The sequence below is a fragment of the Hemibagrus wyckioides genome, linkage group LG14 (genome assembly GCF_019097595.1).
Source record: "Hemibagrus wyckioides isolate EC202008001 linkage group LG14, SWU_Hwy_1.0, whole genome shotgun sequence".
Lineage (NCBI taxonomy): Eukaryota > Metazoa > Chordata > Actinopteri > Siluriformes > Bagridae > Hemibagrus > Hemibagrus wyckioides.
In genome coordinates this window covers 13,852,039-13,870,140 of record NC_080723.1, presented here as the reverse complement: position 1 = coordinate 13,870,140, position 18,102 = coordinate 13,852,039, and the positions used below count along the sequence as shown (strand labels likewise).

Below are 18,102 nucleotides of genomic sequence, written 5' to 3'. Positions count from 1 at the left end.
GCAGAAGACAGAAAAGTTTAGATCTGTGTTATCATCCATTCTATCCATATTCAAGCTTTTTTTCCACCAAACAAAAAACAGATTTGTTCATGTGGGAAAAAAATGATTTTGGATTCTGAATTATAACATTTATTACAATAATTAAGTGGAAGTCTACAGAAGGTACATTTTTTTTCCACATGGAAAGAAAGATTAGGTGTGAGATATGAGAATAAGAAGGTGGGGGAAATAGAGATAAGAGGTCAGGAAGATGGTGTTATTGGAGAATGGATAGTTAAAATGTTTGAAGTCTAAAAGATGCATGTCAATATGTGTGCTAATGTGGCTCAAATCAGTGTATGGGAAAGCTCAGCCAGGAATGTCAGGTTTAGCCAAGAGAAGGAAAGAACAAGAGGACGGTGTATTGCTTGCTATGTAGACACCATGTGAGTGTGGCAGAAAAGGTTGAGTCTCAGGCAACCATCATTGTCTTAAGTTTCTCTATTTTGACACTTAAGACCAAAAATGCTCTGATATACTGTACATACTGCCACTGGTCCCTTCTTGTTGAAGGCTGTTCCATTGAGTAGAGGCAACAAAAACTGTTATAGGTATGTGCACACGGAGAAGGCCAGTGTCAGAAAGACTTCAGTGTGTGTATCTAATAAACTGGCCTGAGTGAGAACAATACTTACTCCATGGATATGCGAAACTGCACAGTGTCTGGAGGCTGAGGTTTCCCCGGTCTGACCAGCGTCATGTTGAAGGTGGGCCGGAATATCCTTATCTGAGGGTTACCCAACTGGTAAAGAGGATAACTACACAAGACAAAACAACGTAATTCATCATTCATACTGCACATGAAGTACTCAGAGGGCTGTGTTCTAATCCACCAGGAACAACTTGAACTTGAACACAGAACTTCATCATTAACATGAATAAAAATAAAAACAGTAACTTTAATCTTCTTGTATCATACAGAACCATATAGCACAGTTATTTCAGTGTGTGATTATTATTTCAGTTTGTGACTATTTTAGATTGTGACTATTACAGTGTGTGATTATTTCAGTGTGTGATTATTATTTTAGATTGTTACTATTTCAGTGTGTGATTATTATTTCAGTGTGTGATTATTATTTTAGATTGTGACTATTTCAGTGTGTGATTATTATTTTAGGTTGTGACTATTTCAGTGTGTGATTATTATTTCAGTGTGTGATTATTTCAGTGTGTGATTATTATTTTAGATTGTGACTATTTCAGTGTGTGATTATTATTTCAGTGTGTGATTATTATTTTAGATTGTGACTTTTAGATTGTGACTAATACAGTGTGTGATTATTATTTCAGTTTGTGACTATTTTAGATTGTGACTAATACAGTGTGTGATTATTATTTCAGTGTGTGATTATTATTTTAGATTGTGACTATTACAGTGTGTGATTATTATTTCAGTGTGTGATTATTATTTTAGATTGTTACTATTTCAGTGTGTGATTATTATTTCAGTGTGTGATTATTATTTTAGATTGTGACTATTTCAGTGTGTGATTATTATTTTAGGTTGTGACTATTTCAGTGTGTGATTATTATTTCAGTGTGTGATTATTTCAGTGTGTGATTATTATTTTAGATTGTGACTATTTCAGTGTGTGATTATTATTTCAGTGTGTGATTATTATTTCAGTGTGTGATTATTATTTCAGTGTGATTATTATTTTAGATTGTTACTATTTCAGTGTGTGATTATTATTTCAGTGTGTGATTATTATTTTAGATTGTGACTATTTCAGTGTGTGATTATTATTTTAGATTGTGACTATTTCAGTGTGTGATTATTATTTCAGTGTGTGATTATTATTTTAGATTGTGACTATTTCAGTGTGTGATTATTATTTCAGTGTGTGATTATTATTTCAGTGTGTGATTATTATTTCAGTGTGTATTATTTCAGTGTGTGATTATTATTTCAGTGTGTGATTATTATTTCAGTGTGACTATTATTTTAGATTGTGGCTATTTCAGTGTGTGATTATTATTTCAGTGTGTGATTATTATTTTAGATTGTGACTATTTCAGTGTGTGATTATTATTTCAGTGTGTGATTATTATTTCAGTGTGTGATTATTATTTCAGTGTGTGATTATTTCAGTGTGTGATTATTATTTTAGATTGTGACTATTTCAGTGTGTGATTATTATTTCAGTGTGTGATTATTATTTCAGTGTGTGATTATTATTTCAGTGTGATTATTATTTTAGATTGTGACTTTCAGTGTGTGATTATTTCAGTGTGTGATTATTATTTCAGTGTGATTATTATTTTAGATTGTGACTATTTCAGTGTGTGATTATTATTTCAGTGTGTGATTATTATTTCAGTGTGATTATTATTTTAGATTGTTACTATTTCAGTGTGTGATTATTATTTCAGTGTGTGATTATTTCAGTGTATGATTATTATTTTAGATTGTGACTATTTCAGTGTGTATTATTTCAGTGTGTGATTATTTCAGTGTGACTATTATTTTAGATTGTGGCTATTTCAGTGTGTGATTATTATTTCAGTGTGTGATTATTATTTTAGATTGTGACTATTTCAGTGTGTGATTATTATTTCAGTGTTATTATTATTTTAGATTGTGACTATTTCAGTGTGTGATTATTATTTCAGTGTGATTATTATTTTAGATTGTGACTATTATTTCAGTGTGTGATTATTTCAGTGTGTGATTATTATTTTAGATTGTGACTATTTCAGTGTGTGATTATTATTTCAGTGTGTGATTATTATTTCAGTGTGTATTATTTCAGTGTGTGATTATTATTTCAGTGTGACTATTATTTTAGACTGTGACTATTTCAGTGTGTGATTATTATTTCAGTGTGTGATTATTATTTCAGTGTGTATTATTTCAGTGTGTGATTATTATTTCAGTGTTATTATTATTTTAGATTGTGACTATTTCAGTGTGTGATTATTATTTCAGTGTGTGATTATTATTTCAGTGTGTGATTATTTCAGTGTGTGATTATTATTTTAGACTGTGACTATTTCAGTGTGTGATTATTATTTCAGTGTGTGATTATTATTTCAGTGTGTATTATTTCAGTGTGTGATTATTATTTCAGTGTTATTATTATTTTAGATTGTGACTATTTCAGTGTGTGATTATTATTTCAGTGTGTGATTATTATTTCAGTGTGTGATTATTTCAGTGTGTGATTATTATTTTAGATTGTGACTATTTCAGTGTGTGATTATTATTTCAGTGTGTGATTATTATTTCAGTGTGTGATTATTATTTCAGTGTGTGATTATTATTTCAGTGTGACTATTATTTTAGATTGTGGCTATTTCAGTGTGTGATTATTATTTCAGTGTGTGATTATTATTTCAGTGTGTGATTATTATTTTAGATTGTGACTATTTCAGTGTGTGATTATTATTTCAGTGTGTGATTATTATTTCAGTGTGATTATTATTTTAGATTGTGGCTATTTCAGTGTGTGATTATTATTTCAGTGTGTGATTATTATTTCAGTGTTATTATTATTTTAGATTGTGACTATTTCAGTGTGTGATTATTATTTCAGTGTGTGATTATTATTTCAGTGTTATTATTATTTTAGATTGTGACTATTTCAGTGTGTGATTATTATTTCAGTGTGTGATTATTATTTCAGTGTGTGATTATTTCAGTGTGTGATTATTATTTTAGATTGTGACTATTTCAGTGTGTGATTATTATTTCAGTGTGTGATTATTATTTCAGTGTGTGATTATTTCAGTGTGTGATTATTATTTCAGTGTGATTATTATTTCAGTGTGTGATTATTATTTCAATGTGTGATTATTATTTCAATGTGTGATCATTATTTCAATGTGTGATTATTATTTCAGTGTGTGATTATTATTTTAGTGTAACAATTTCCGTGCATGACAATTTCTATTCAAGTCTATTTGTGTGAGTAATCATTCTGCTGTGTGACAATATTTTAGTGTGGGATGAGTTATGCTATTCATCAGACACCAAATATTCAATACATTTTATTGTATGGCACTTTTAACTGTAAACTGAAACTGCTAAAAACGAGCAGGTTTAGATCCCTAACAAGCAAGCCAGAGCAGCAAGGGAAAACTCCCTGAGAGAGGAGAGCGAGCGAGCGCGAGCGCGAGCGCGAGAGAGAGAGAGAGCGCGAGCGCGAGAGAAAGAGAGAAAGAGAGAAAGAAAGAAAGAAGAAAGGAGATAACATTATCGTCATTACAAAGTACAGGTATCTAGCAACATATCTACCAGAAGTGCAAATAGAGGATGACATGGAGAAAGAACACTTAAGTGGAAAGAGGTTGAAAAGGAAATCCTTTCTCTTCTGGGTGACAGCAGATTATAAACCATTACAGCATGCAGGCGTACAGAGGAAAACATGCTTAAAAGTGTTTAGTAGACAGGTAAGGATAAGTGTGTGAGTGTATATGAGTGCTTAGTATGAGGATGAGTGTATGAGTGTTCAGGATGAGGATGAGTGTATGAGTGTTCAGGATGAGGATGAGTGTATGAGTGTTCAGGATGAGTGTATGAGTGTTCAGGATGAGTGTATGAGTGTATGAGTGTTCAGGATGAGGATGAGTGTATGAGTGTTCAGGATGAGGATGAGTGTATGAGTGTTCAGGATGAGGATGAGTGTATGAGTGTTCAGTATGAGGATGAGTGTGTATGAGTGTTCAGGATGAGTGTATGAGTGTTCAGGATGAGGATGAGTGTGTATAAGGGTTCAGTATGAGGATGAGGATGTATGAGTGTTCAGTATGAGGATGGGGATGTGTATAAGGATTCAGGATGAGGATGAGTGTGTATAAGGGTTCAGTATGAGGATGAGGATGAGTGTGTATAAGGGTTCAGTATGAGGATGAGGATGAGTGTGTATAAGGGTTCAGTATGAGGATGAGTGTGTATAAGGGTTCAGTATGAAGATGAGGATGAGTGTGTATAAGGGTTCAGGATGAGGATGAGTGTGTATGAGTGTTCAGTATGAGGATGGGGATGTGTATAAGGGTTCAGTATGAGGATGAGTGTGTATAAGGGTTCAGTATGAGGATGAGGATGAGTGTGTATAAGGGTTCAGTATGAGGATGAGTGTGTATAAGGGTTCAGTATGAGGATGAGTGTGTATAAGGGTTCAGGATGAGGATGAGTGTGTATAAGGGTTCAGTATGAGGATGAGGATGAGTGTGTATAAGGGTTCAGTATGAGGATGAGTGTGTATAAGGGTTCAGGATGAGGATGAGTGTGTATAAGCGTTCAGTATGAAGATGAGGATGAGTGTGTATAAGGGTTCAGGATGAGGATGAGTGTGTATAAGGGTTCAGGATGAGGATGAGTGTGTATGAGTGTTCAGGATGAGGATGGGGATGTGTATAAGGGTTCAGTATGAGGATGAGGATGAGTGTGTATAAGGATTCAGTATGAGGATGAGTGTGTATAAGGGTTCAGGATGAGGATGAGTGTGTATAAGGGTTCAGTATGAGGATGATGAGGAGTGTGTATAAGGGTTCAGGATGAGGATGAGTGTGTATAAGGGTTCAGTATGAGGATGAGGATGAGTGTGTATAAGGATTCAGGATGAGGATGAGTGTGTATAAGGGTTCAGTATGAGGATGAGTGTGTATAAGGGTTCAGTATGAGGATGAGGATGAGTGTGTATAAGGGTTCAGTATGAGGATGAGTGTGTATAAGGGTTCAGTATGAGGATGAGTGTGTATAAGGGTTCAGTATGAGGATGAGTGTGTATAAGGGTTCAGTATGAGGATGAGTGTGTATAAGGGTTCAGTATGAGGATGAGTGTGTATAAGGGTTCAGTATGAGGATGAGGATGAGTGTGTATAAGGGTTCAGTATGAGGATGAGTGTGTATAAGGGTTCAGGATAAGGATGAGTGTGTATAAGGGTTCAGGATGAGGATGAGTGTGTATAAGCGTTCAGTATGAAGATGAGGATGAGTGTCTATAAGGGTTCAGGATGAGGATGAGTGTGTATAAGGGTTCAGTATGAGGATGAGGATGAGTGTGTATAAGGGTTCAGGATGAGGATGAGTGTGTATGAGTGTTCAGGATGAGGATGATGAGGAGTGTGTATAAGGGTTCAGTATGAGGATGAGGATGAGTGTGTATAAGGGTTCAGGATGAGGATGAGTGTGTATAAGGGTTCAGTATGAGGATGAGTGTGTATAAGGGTTCAGTATGAGGATGAGGATGAGTGTGTATAAGGGTTCAGGATGAGGATGAGTGTGTATGAGTGTTCAGGATGAGGATGATGAGGAGTGTGTATAAGGGTTCAGTATGAGGATGAGGATGAGTGTGTATAAGGGTTCAGGATGAGGATGAGTGTGTATGAGTGTTCAGGATGAGGATGATGAGGAGTGTGTATAAGGGTTCAGGATGAGGATGAGTGTGTATAAGGGTTCAGGATGAGGATGAGGATGAGTGTGTATGAGTGTTCAGGATGAGGATGAGGATGAGTGTGTATAAGGGTTCAGGATGAGGATGAGTGTGTATAAGGGTTCAGAATGAGGATGAGTGTGTATGATTGTTCAGGATGAGGATGAGGATGAGTGTGTATAAGGGTTCAGGATGAGGATGAGTGTGTATAAGGGTTCAGGATGAGGATGAGTGTGTATGAGTGTTCAGGATGAGGATGAGTGTGTATAAGGGTTCAGGATGAGGATGAGTGTGTATAAGGGTTCAGAATGAGGATGAGTGTGTATGATTGTTCAGGATGAGGATGAGTGTGTATAAGGGTTCAGGATGAGGATGAGTGTGTATGAGTGTTCAGGATGAGTGTATGAGTGTTCAGGATGAGGATGAGAGTGTATAAGCGTTCAGTATGAGGATGAGGATGAGTGTGTATAAGGGTTCAGTATGAGGATGAGTGTGTATAAGGGTTCAGTATGAGAATGAGTGTGTATAAGGGTTCAGTATGAGGATGAGGATGAGTGTGTATAAGGGTTCAGTATGAGGATGAGTGTGTATAAGGGTTCAGTATGAGGATGAGTGTGTATAAGGGTTCAGTATGAGGATGAGTGTGTATAAGGGTTCAGTATGAGAATGAGTGTGTATAAGGGTTCAGTATGAGGATGAGTGTGTATGAGTGTTCGATATGAGGATGAGTGTGTACGATTGTTCAGTAAGAGGGTGTGTGTGTGTGTGTATAAGGGTTCAGTATGAGGATGAGTGTGTATAAGGGTTCAGTATGAGGATGAGTGTGTATAAGGGTTCAGTATGAGGATGAGTGTGTATAAGGGTTCAGGATGAGGATGAGTGTGTATAAGGGTTCAGAATGAGGATGAGTGTGTATGATTGTTCAGGATGAGGATGAGTGTGTATAAGGGTTCAGGATGAGGATGAGTGTGTATGAGTGTTCAGGATGAGTGTATGAGTGTTCAGGATGAGGATGAGAGTGTATAAGCGTTCAGTATGAGGATAAGGACGAGTGTGTATAAGCGTTCAGTATGAGGATGAGTGTGTATAAGGGTTCAGTATGAGGATGAGTGTGTATAAGGGTTCAGTATGAGGATGAGGATGAGTGTGTATAAGGGTTCAGTATGAGGATGAGTGTGTATAAGGGTTCAGTATGAGGATGAGTGTGTATAAGGGTTCAGTATGAGGATGAGTGTGTATAAGGGTTCAGTATGAGGATGAGTGTGTATAAGGGTTCAGTATGAGGATGAGTGTGTATGAGTGTTCGATATGAGGATGAGTGTGTACGATTGTTCAGTAAGAGGGTGTGTGTGTGTGTATAAGGGTTCAGTATGAGGATGAGTGTGTATAAGGGTTCAGTATGAGGATGAGGATGAGTGTGTATAAGGGTTCAGTATGAGGATGAGTGTGTATAAGGGTTCAGTATGAGGATGAGTGTGTATAAGGGTTCAGGATGAGGATGAGTGTGTATAAGCGTTCAGTATGAAGATGAGGATGAGTGTGTATAAGGGTTCAGGATGAGGATGAGTGTGTATGAGTGTTCAGTATGAGGATGGGGATGTGTATAAGGATTCAGTATGAGGATGAGTGTGTATAAGGGTTCAGTATGAGGATGAGTGTGTATAAGGGTTCAGGATGAGGATGAGTGTGTATAAGGGTTCAGTATGAGGATGATGAGGAGTGTGTATAAGGGTTCAGGATGAGGATGAGTGTGTATAAGGGTTCAGGATAAGGATGAGTGTGTATAAGGGTTCAGTATGAGGATGAGGATGAGTGTGTATGAGTGTTCAGGATGAGGATGAGTGTGTACGATTGTTCAGTAAGAGGGTGTGTGTGTGTGTATAAGGGTTCAGTATGAGGATGAGGATGAGTGTGTACGATTGTTCAGTAAGAGGGTGTGTGTGTGTATAAGGGTTCAGTATGAGGATGAGGATGAGTGTGTACGATTGTTCAGTAAGAGGGTGTGTGTGTGTATAAGGGTTCAGTATGAGGATGAGGATGAGTGTGTACGATTGTTCAGTAAGAGGGTGTGTGTGTGTATAAGGGTTCAGTATGAGGGTGTGTGTGTATCAGATGCATCTCAACTGCTTAGGTCGCTATGCTAGCGAGCTAACTCCTAACAGCATGCATCAACACAGCGCTTCCTACTAACGATGTTTAAAAATGTATTTATATTAAAAAGATCACAGGACAGCAATACTTACATTAATCGTCTCGCCATTTTGTAACTTCTCTCTGAGGCTGCTGCATAAGCTGTACTTAGCTTTAAACTTCAGATTCTGACAACAAATGTGCTCAAGGTCCTCTGTCGCGTCCGCTATGACTATCGGAAGTGACGACAGATTTCAAAATACAAGTCGGCGTTCGGCGACAGCGTTCGGCTGGTGTTGCTAGTAGAGCTGTAAGAATTCGTCAATGCGTCCGCCATATTTGAAAGGGCAAGAGTTCAAGTCTATGAAGAGATGTGGCTCTATCCTATCTAATGTGTGATACAATTCGTCAGTGCGTCCGCCATATTCGAAAGGGCAAGAGTTCAAGTCTATGAAGAGATGTGGATCTATCCTAAATACTGTGTTATAACTAAGCTGTACATTAGTTTAGGTTCATTTGATTTTCACAAAATCATGCTATTACATGCGTTGTTGATTTAAATTATGTACACATGATGATTAAGTCTATTTTTGACAGAAAAATAAAACATAAAACTTTAGCAAATGTTTAACTGTTATTAACATTTTTTTTCATTTATTACACTCTTATAAACACAAATAAATGAGACTAGAGATTGCAAGATTTTTAATCATATAACAGAAATAAGCAATAAATATAGACGTAAAAATCAGTGAGTGCAAATAAAATCATGGCCTAGGTTTTTAGCATTGTTGATAGCGACGTGTACAAAAAGCAGATTTGGTAAGAGGTGTAATGTGAAAATATAAAAAGTGTGAAAGGGTTAGGAATAACACTGAGAATCATAAAAACCTGTCCAGTTTTAATAGACACACCATCAGTGTCAACAGGGGAAAAAAACAGGCAGTGTGAATATTTTGGAAATGGATAAAACTCATGGGCTTTGCCTTGCTCTTGTGGAGTGTTTGCTGTGGTGTGTTACGAATAAAACCCTGCATTTGCCTCTTTGTTGTATCATTGATGTAGCGGGTTAAAGTGACTAATAGCAGAGGTGGTTTGAGATACAGCCCACCACTTAAAATATAAACAGAGCAGTGAGTAATGCTTAACATGGCAGTTGCATTATGTAAGTGTTATGTTTCCTTGTTTTAGGAAAAACACATGGCCTAGCAGATTCTTACATTGACGCCTACAGATATAGGGGTTTTAATCTAGTTATTTATCAAGAAAAAAGCATGCACAGTGGCTGGAGATATCATATTCATATTTTTTAACTTTAACTGTTTTTGTAGCTTGTCAATCCAATTTACCTTAATGAATCCCTAACCAAATAAAACTGTATGACTAAACATAACTGAATGGGAGTAATGCCAAGATGTCCATCAATGGGTATACTTTACGAGAAGTACTTTGATTATGGCAGGTGATTTCCACTCAAGGAAGGTTAATGCAGGAATAACAATGACATCTAGCCACCATCCACTCTTTCTAACTATGTGTCAAGTTCCAGGTCAAAAAATGGAGCAATCATCTGAGACTCCATCATGTTGTACTTTAGTTGTTGTTGTTGCTGCTGTTGTTATCCTTCAGCTGCTCCCTGTTCAGGGTCACCACAGCGGATTCCCTTCCTGACGCAACTCTCCCATTTTATCCAGGCTATAGACTGGCACTGAGAGATAACCCCTCCTGCTCTCCTGCAGTCAAGGACTTTGTGACAGCAACTGATAACGACATTTGTCATGCTTTACATAGATATAGGTTTACATAAAATTTGATGTGGTTTACATAGATATTTTAGCTTGCTCACTTTCGGAAAAAAAGGATGTTCAGCATTTTAAGTGTGTACTACAGAATACGAAACAGAGAAGTGGGGATTCAATTTCTCTATCACAGCTATATTAAAGTAAATAATAGCTAAGTTATGCTCAATCTACTGGCAGTTTATTAGGGGTTTTACCTCCATTGCAGCCAACATAATTTACACCTTACTTTCATCAAGGCAAACGCAAACTCTCATAAACCTGCCTATGGTTAGGCTGACCAAATTTCCCTGCAAAAGGTATTCATACCTACTGGCTTACTGAAGCATTGTGACACCTCACTCCCATTCATTGTGGAAGTGGAATCCTCAGAAATTGGGGTAGGTTCTAATGTTTCCCAGTGACAGCAAGATCCTCCTAAATTGTATCTGTTGGCCTTCCTTTCTCATAAGCTCTCCCAATCTGAATAACACAATAACTTAATCATTTTTAACAAAGAACTATTAGCAGAAGGTTCACAGTAGAGAAGTGAAAGTCTCAGTGAAAATCTCACTGAATCATGCTTTGTGGAACTCGTTACATGGGACATCAGTCAATCAAGTTCTCAGATAATTCCACAAGATCCATGTGCCTCTCAATATCAGTGATAAGCTAGTTATAGAAAGTCTGTTCTTCACTAAACATGGTACATCCCACCAACATTTCAGCATGATTGAGTGGCAGGAACCCATGCTTTCAGACATCTCATTCATTAACCCATGCTCCACCTCCACAAGCAAAAGTCTTTAGAACTCAGAAGTCAGCTTGTAACTGCTTCCACTGGCTCAACATGCCCAGGCACAAGACTTGCACACCTCTAGCCACTGATTTCATTACAGAGCTTTATGTGATAGGTTTAGCCTCCTAGTGGTCCAGTGGCAGGATCCTGCACTTTCATTGCTGCAGCCCGGGCCTGAATCCCAGGCAAGGACCTAACCCAGCCACTGAAGAGTTAACTCTGTATGCCGGTCCCAAGCCCGGATTAAATGGAAAGGTTGTGTCAGGAAGGGCATCAGGCATAAAAACCTGTGCCAAATCAATACATGCATACCCCAAAACAGGGAGCAGCCAAAAGAACAACAACAACATGTTAATTTTTTACTTTTCAACCCTTGGCCCTTGTTATCTTAGACAGCTCTGTGTCTTTATGCAACACCAGGGTTCTAGAGAAATGTTGTTGCATTGTACTGTGTACCGCATCAGCTAAATATGGTCGAAATAACAATAAAAGTTTCTTGACATGACTTGAGGTCTGCCCTCCTCATGAAAAATATTCCAGCAATCGCAGTCCAAATCACTGTGTTTAATAGCCCTTCCAGTTTTTTTCCAACAGCTTTCAGTCCAGAAGAAATCATGCTAAAATCATATCCAGGTATTTTGGCATGCTTGAACATTTTATCGTTATCCAACAGAACCTCAATTCACATATTAAGTCTTAAGAGCGATCACAGGAAACTTTGGGTATCACACACAAGCTAATGGCTTCACAGAAAATATGCTGGAGAGATTTCCAAATATATTATGTTAGATCCACCTTTAATATGATACAGCAACCAATCACATGAAAAGCCAAGAGAAATTACTTAGGGAAAAAAGAAGAAAGAAAGTTACAATAACCTGAGTGGGCACATTGTTTGTAATGGGCCATGTGACTGCTCAGAAAACCCTGCTGAAGCTCTTTAATGAGCTTACAAAGCATGTATGGGATATATTTCAGAAAAGAGTCATCAAGGGAGGTATACATAAGAATTTCCAAAACATTAGGTACCATGGAACGCTATGGAAGATGTCACTAACAAGAGAAAATGGACAAATGGGGCACTACGGTGACTACCAAGAACAGGACATCACTACAAAAAGACAACAATCTTTTGTATTCTACAAATGTTTTGGATATAAGATAGAAGCCCACACACCTGGGTATCCATGTGGCAAAATGTGTTGTGGTCTAGGGTAGAAATTTTGGGGCATAATTTTAAAAGCCATGTTTGGAGAAAAAAAACAAGAGTTCTTTTCACTTAAGCTAAAAAATTATGTATATCTGCAGTAAAGCATGGTGGTGGCAGCATCATGCTATAGGGCTGCTTCTCTTCAGCTTGTGCTGTTGGCTCAGGTCAACATAGCAGAAATCATGTATAACTCCAAACACCAAACTATTTTGACGCAAACCTTGCATGTGAAATGACTCAATAAGGACTAGAAAAGGGACATCACACAATTGCTAATTTACAATAGAATATAGAATATATTACATAACACCACATGGAGCTGAGATCCGCTTTAACTATTTAAAGCAACCCTCTTTCAGTAAGGCTTCTTATAAAACCCTTTTTAACAGTAGAGGGAAACCTTGATCCTTCCGTTTCCACATACCACATACTGGGAGCTGATCCACATATCTGACCCAACACTTAATCCGATGTTGCAGTGGGTGTAAAAATGACTAACTGTCTCATGAAAGGAACACTTGTCAGGGCTTCAATCCCATGCAGGCCTCAGTAGGTAGAACTGCTTTCCCAGCCTGTGATCAGTCATGTGCGTAAACTGCAGAGGGAAAAATATCTCGCCCTAGAATTGGTATTTATAAATGATTCTCATCTATCCATCTAACATACCCAATATTATCTGATCTGTAATCTTATTTACTTGTACCAAAGACCAAAGTGAGGTAAGGCTAGAATATGAAGCAGAATTGAACACTAGAACTGGAAATATCACCAAAGCAGATCAGTTGTTGGTCTTTTGGCTGCTCCCTTACATGCGTGAGGGGTTGCCACAGTGGACCAACTGGTCCGCACAACAACTGGGCACAGGTTTTACACCAGATGCCCTTCCTGACACAACCCTCCCATTTTTATCTGGGCTTGGGACCAGCACTCCATCCAGTGGCTGGGGTTTGGGCACTGGCTGGGAATCAAACCCTGGCGTTCTGCGTGGTAGGCGAGAAACCTACCAGTGAGCTACCAAAGCATGTAGTCATGTAATGAAAAGGGTCGTCTGATTTCGTTTTGAATTACAGGCCATGATTAGACTGTGGTCAGAAGTTGTTCACCTCCTGAGAATATGACACAGTATGACATCACTGACTGCTGCAATGACACTACGACATCACTGACAGTGACAGTGACAATGATAGTATGACATTACTGATTGCTGCAATAACAGTATGTCATCACTGACTGTGGCAATGACAGTATGACATCACTGACAGTTGCAATGACAGTATGATATCACTGACTGTGGCAATAACAGTATGACATCACTGACTGTGGCAATGGCAGTATGACATCACTGACTGTGGCAGTGACAGTATGACATCACTGACTGTGGCAATGACAGTATGATATCACTGACTGTGGCAATAACAGTGTGCTATCACTGACTGTGGCAATGACAGTATGACATCACTGACTGTGGCAATGACAGTATGATGTCACTGACTGTGGCAATGACAGTATGACATCACTGACAGTTGCAATGACAATATGATGTCACTGACTGTGGCAATGACAGTAATTACAGGCCATGATTAGACTGTGATCACAAGTTGTTCACCTCCTGAGAATATTACACAGTATGACATCACTGACTGCTGCAATGACACTACGACATCACTGACAGTGACAGTGACAATGATAGTATGACATTACTGATTGCTGCAATAACAGTATGTCCTCACTGACTGTGGCAATGACAGTATGACATCACTGACTGTGGCAATGACAGTATGATATCACTGACTGTGGCAATAACAGTGTGCTATCACTGACTGTGGCAATGACAGTATGACATCACTGATAGTTGCAATGACAGTATGACATCACTGATAGTTGCAATGACAGTATGACATCACTGACTGTGGCAATGACAGTATGACATCACTGATAGTTGCAATGACAGTATGATATCACTGACTGTGGCAATGACAGTATGACATCACTGACTGTGGCAATGACAGTATGACATCACTGATAGTTGCAATGACAGTATGACATCACTGACTGTGGCAATGACAGTATGACATCACTGATAGTTGCAATGACAGTATGATATCACTGACTGTGGAAATGGCAGTATGACATCACTGACTGTGGAAATGGCAGTATGACATCACTGACTGTGGCAATGACAGTATGACATCACTGACTGTGGCAATAACTGTATGATGTCACTGACTGTGGCAATGATGATATGATGTCACTGACTGTGGAAATGACAGTATGACATCAGTGTAAAAGTCATGCAATTTCAGTCACTGTGTGACCTTGGTTTTATAAGATTCTGAGATATAGGAAATCAAAGGTATAAATTTACATTTACAGTTCAAACAGGCCTGCATTTTAAGGATGCTTTATATTTATGTTAAAAAATTCTGAGATACTGTAATTAAAAAGCACTTTTTCATCACTAGACTAGAATAGAACCATAACATGCCTTGCAAGACTACTAACTTGCATTCAGTTAGTTTACACTGGAAATGTTGGTTTATAAAAACTAAAATTTATTTTTCTTGCTGCATGTAGGTAACATTTACTGATAAATATATCTGGTGTTAGTGAGAATATAGTTACGGCATTTGGCAGACACTCTTTTCCAGAGCAACTTACAATTTATCTCGTTTTATACAACTGAGCAAGGGCCCAACAGTAGCAGCTTTGTGGACACAGGATTCAAGCTCACTAACTTCTGATCAATTCCGTAACCACTACGCTAACAGATCCCCAATATTAGCTTTTGGTTGAGCTGAAAACATCCTTATTCATCCTTATTCATTTTGAATGATTACTGGCTTGCAGCTTTATCTGTACAATCTGTACAAACCCAGAGGAAACCCCCAGAAACTCCTCAAGCACAGCAGAGGCAGGAATCAATCCCTCACCCTGGAGCTGTGACATAAACCATGCTAACCACCAAGCCACTGTGACTCCCAGAAGTCAAGGTAAAAAATAGACACACTGAGAGGAATAAATTCTAAAGAGATGCACTCTTGATCTGTACCCTTTGAGGGAAAGGTACCTTTTAGTACTTTTTCTGAATCCAACTGCATAGGTTTTTCCTTTCAAAAAAGGTATCAAGTGGAACTTCTTTAAATGATAAATCCATGAACTATACAAAAAACAACAAACTTTTTCCTCAAAGATGTATATACAAATGTATTGTATATTGCAGTAGGTAATATGATCTGATTTCTAAAACATTGACTGGCTGCTGGAATTTAGTTTGAAATCTAAATTAATAGTGCTGGTTGGTACTGATGGCACTCAAAACTTCTCAGACAACAGAAAGTCGTACATGCCAAAGCTTTTCAACTATACAAATACTTTGTCCCTTGAATACATTTGCCTTTTATTGTTTAAGAGATATTAGCCCTGAAGCACGCCAGGCTTATTAAATTGACCCAATAAAATGCTGATTTTCAAAACCATGTGTACAAAAGTGTTAAATTCGTTGAAAATCATGCCACAAAAGATGCTAGCTTAATGTTGTGTTTCCCTCTACAGTATTAGAGGACATTAGAGTGTCTGTTGTTTTTTTTTCCAGGTCTCACAGTTAGCTCTTGTTTCCTGAACAATGGCTTGGCTAAATGTTTGACAGTCAGAGAGCACCAATGGTCTCAGATGCCATGCGGTTGTTGGATTGGGTCCCTGCAGTGGACTCATGGTGCATGAGTCTCCTGACAAGTTGCCAATGTTTTGCAAAGGGTGTGCAAAGAGAAGATGTCCGCATGCAACTCGACTCCACTCAACCTTCATCCAAAGGTCTGGTCTCACACTGTTCTCCAACTCTTCCATTTATAGATTCGACCAAGCAGTTTGTTTGTGACCGAAGTTGTCCCCTAATGCAATAACATACTTTTCCAAACTTATGCCATACAACTTGTTGCATTGTAAGACTTTTTTGTTTCCTAATTTCAAGTATTGTTCTCGCACAAAAACAATTTCTTGACCTTACTGTACTTTTTTTTTTAAATATATTTGTCACTAATATGTATGCACAATATAAACTAACATCTTATGGTGAGCTCCTATTATTAGATTATTTCTGGTTGTTTGCATATTTAAAATGGACCTACAATGCTTAGTTTATCATTTACAGTTCCTTTAGTTACAGTAAATATCATTCTGTGTGCACTTTCTCCAGACTTGCTGTGTAAACAGTGTCTTAGTCATAACTTATAAATTATGAGTTTTAGATTGTGTAATTATCCTGACATTTAAATAATGCTATTGTCTGTGAAGCACATAATAATTTAGAAGGATAAAAATAGATTGTAAAAAGAAAATGTCTGAGAGAAAAATACTCTCACTTTGGTTTGACCTGTGGCTAAGACTCCGGTTGCAAGAGCAAAGAAAAAGCTATGGAAACTTTTCTGACTAGGCTCATATTAAATGTCTAAAAGGAAGGGGAAATTGTAAATTGAAGATCCAGACGGGAAGATGGAAAACCTCTTTAGCTGAAACGAATATTTTTTTTCTTGTAAAGGGCTGCAGTTTTATTACTTTTGTCAAACACCATTTTACAGTCCCTCAAGGTAAGTCGGTGCCATTTACATTTTCCCACAATGCACTGATTGGGATATCAGTTTTCATGAATACACATGAAAAAAGTTCTGCAGCCATCTATGTCATGGTCGGTGGTCCACAACATTCCATGTGGAAACAGTTGACTGGTATTCATTATATACTAATTAAACAATTATCCTTGTATTTCAATTCAAATACAACTAATAATTCCACATTATGAATTATACAGGCATTCTGAAATTCCAAAATAATCTATTACTGATCGATTCAAGGCATATCTCAAGTTTTCTAACACTCTCCTCAGGTTATGGAAACTAGGGCATGGCAGCAATCAGTCAAACTTTTATTTATAGTAGTCTACTGCTCAATGGAGTCATATAGTTGACACCTGTAAAGTGACACCTGGTCACTGGAGGTGGCCCCAGAGCAACTTTGACACTGGACCATCACTGCAGTTGAACTTGACTTTAGCAACACATGCTGACCTCTGCGCATGCATTCACACACACACACACACAAACACACACACACACCTACTTACTTTTAAAGCATAAATTGTATTTTTTTTATAGTGATAAAGTGATCAGGAAATTTGCAACACACATTGACTCCCTTCTCTCAGAGTTCTTTCAACTGATTTTATGCTTTTAAAGGCCTTATGTTACCTAATCCAGTGGCCAGCCATGCCTACAGCAGCATACGACTTAATTCCACTCTCTGTCCTATTGTAATCATTTCCTTATTAAATTGCATTAAATAGTTATTAATAGTCATTAATAGTTAACTTTCATCACTGTCAAAAACATTTTTTTGTTTTTCACACCACTCTTATTTTTGCACATGATCGTTGGTTTCTGAAATAGCCAGTGTAGACCTAATAATAATGCTGTGGTAAAAATCACTAAGATATCAATTTCTGAAATTGGTGTGAACATTAACTGTAGCTCTTGACTGAAGACCTGCATGATTGGCTGAGTAGATAACTGCATGAAAGTGGAAATGTACATGTTTTCCTAATAAAGTGGATGTGTGTGAGCGCGCTCGCGTGTGTGTGTGTGTGTGTGTGTGTGTGTGTGAGAGAGAGAGAGAGAGAGACCAAATAGTCCTGTATTAGAAAGGGATATAAATAGCTATATTATCCTCAACAGCAGAGAAAGTCTCCTCTGGGTGTGTTTAATTGCAATGTATGGT

General features: G+C 37.7%; 1 protein-coding gene across 1 annotated transcript in view; it reads right to left on the bottom strand.

The window, feature by feature from the left end:
* mrpl23 (mitochondrial ribosomal protein L23) overlaps window positions 1-8,820 on the bottom strand; it is a 31,111-nt gene extending 22,291 nt beyond the window's left edge. Inside the window, exons 1-2 of the mRNA XM_058408791.1 lie at window positions 8,663-8,820; window positions 675-797 (exon numbers count right to left, since the gene is read on the bottom strand). Of these exons, the coding sequence (XP_058264774.1) occupies window positions 675-797; window positions 8,663-8,679 (140 nt within the window). The 5' untranslated portion in view covers window positions 8,680-8,820. The remainder of the gene's footprint in view (window positions 1-674; window positions 798-8,662) is intronic.
* Window positions 8,821-18,102: the final 9,282 nt, after the last annotated feature.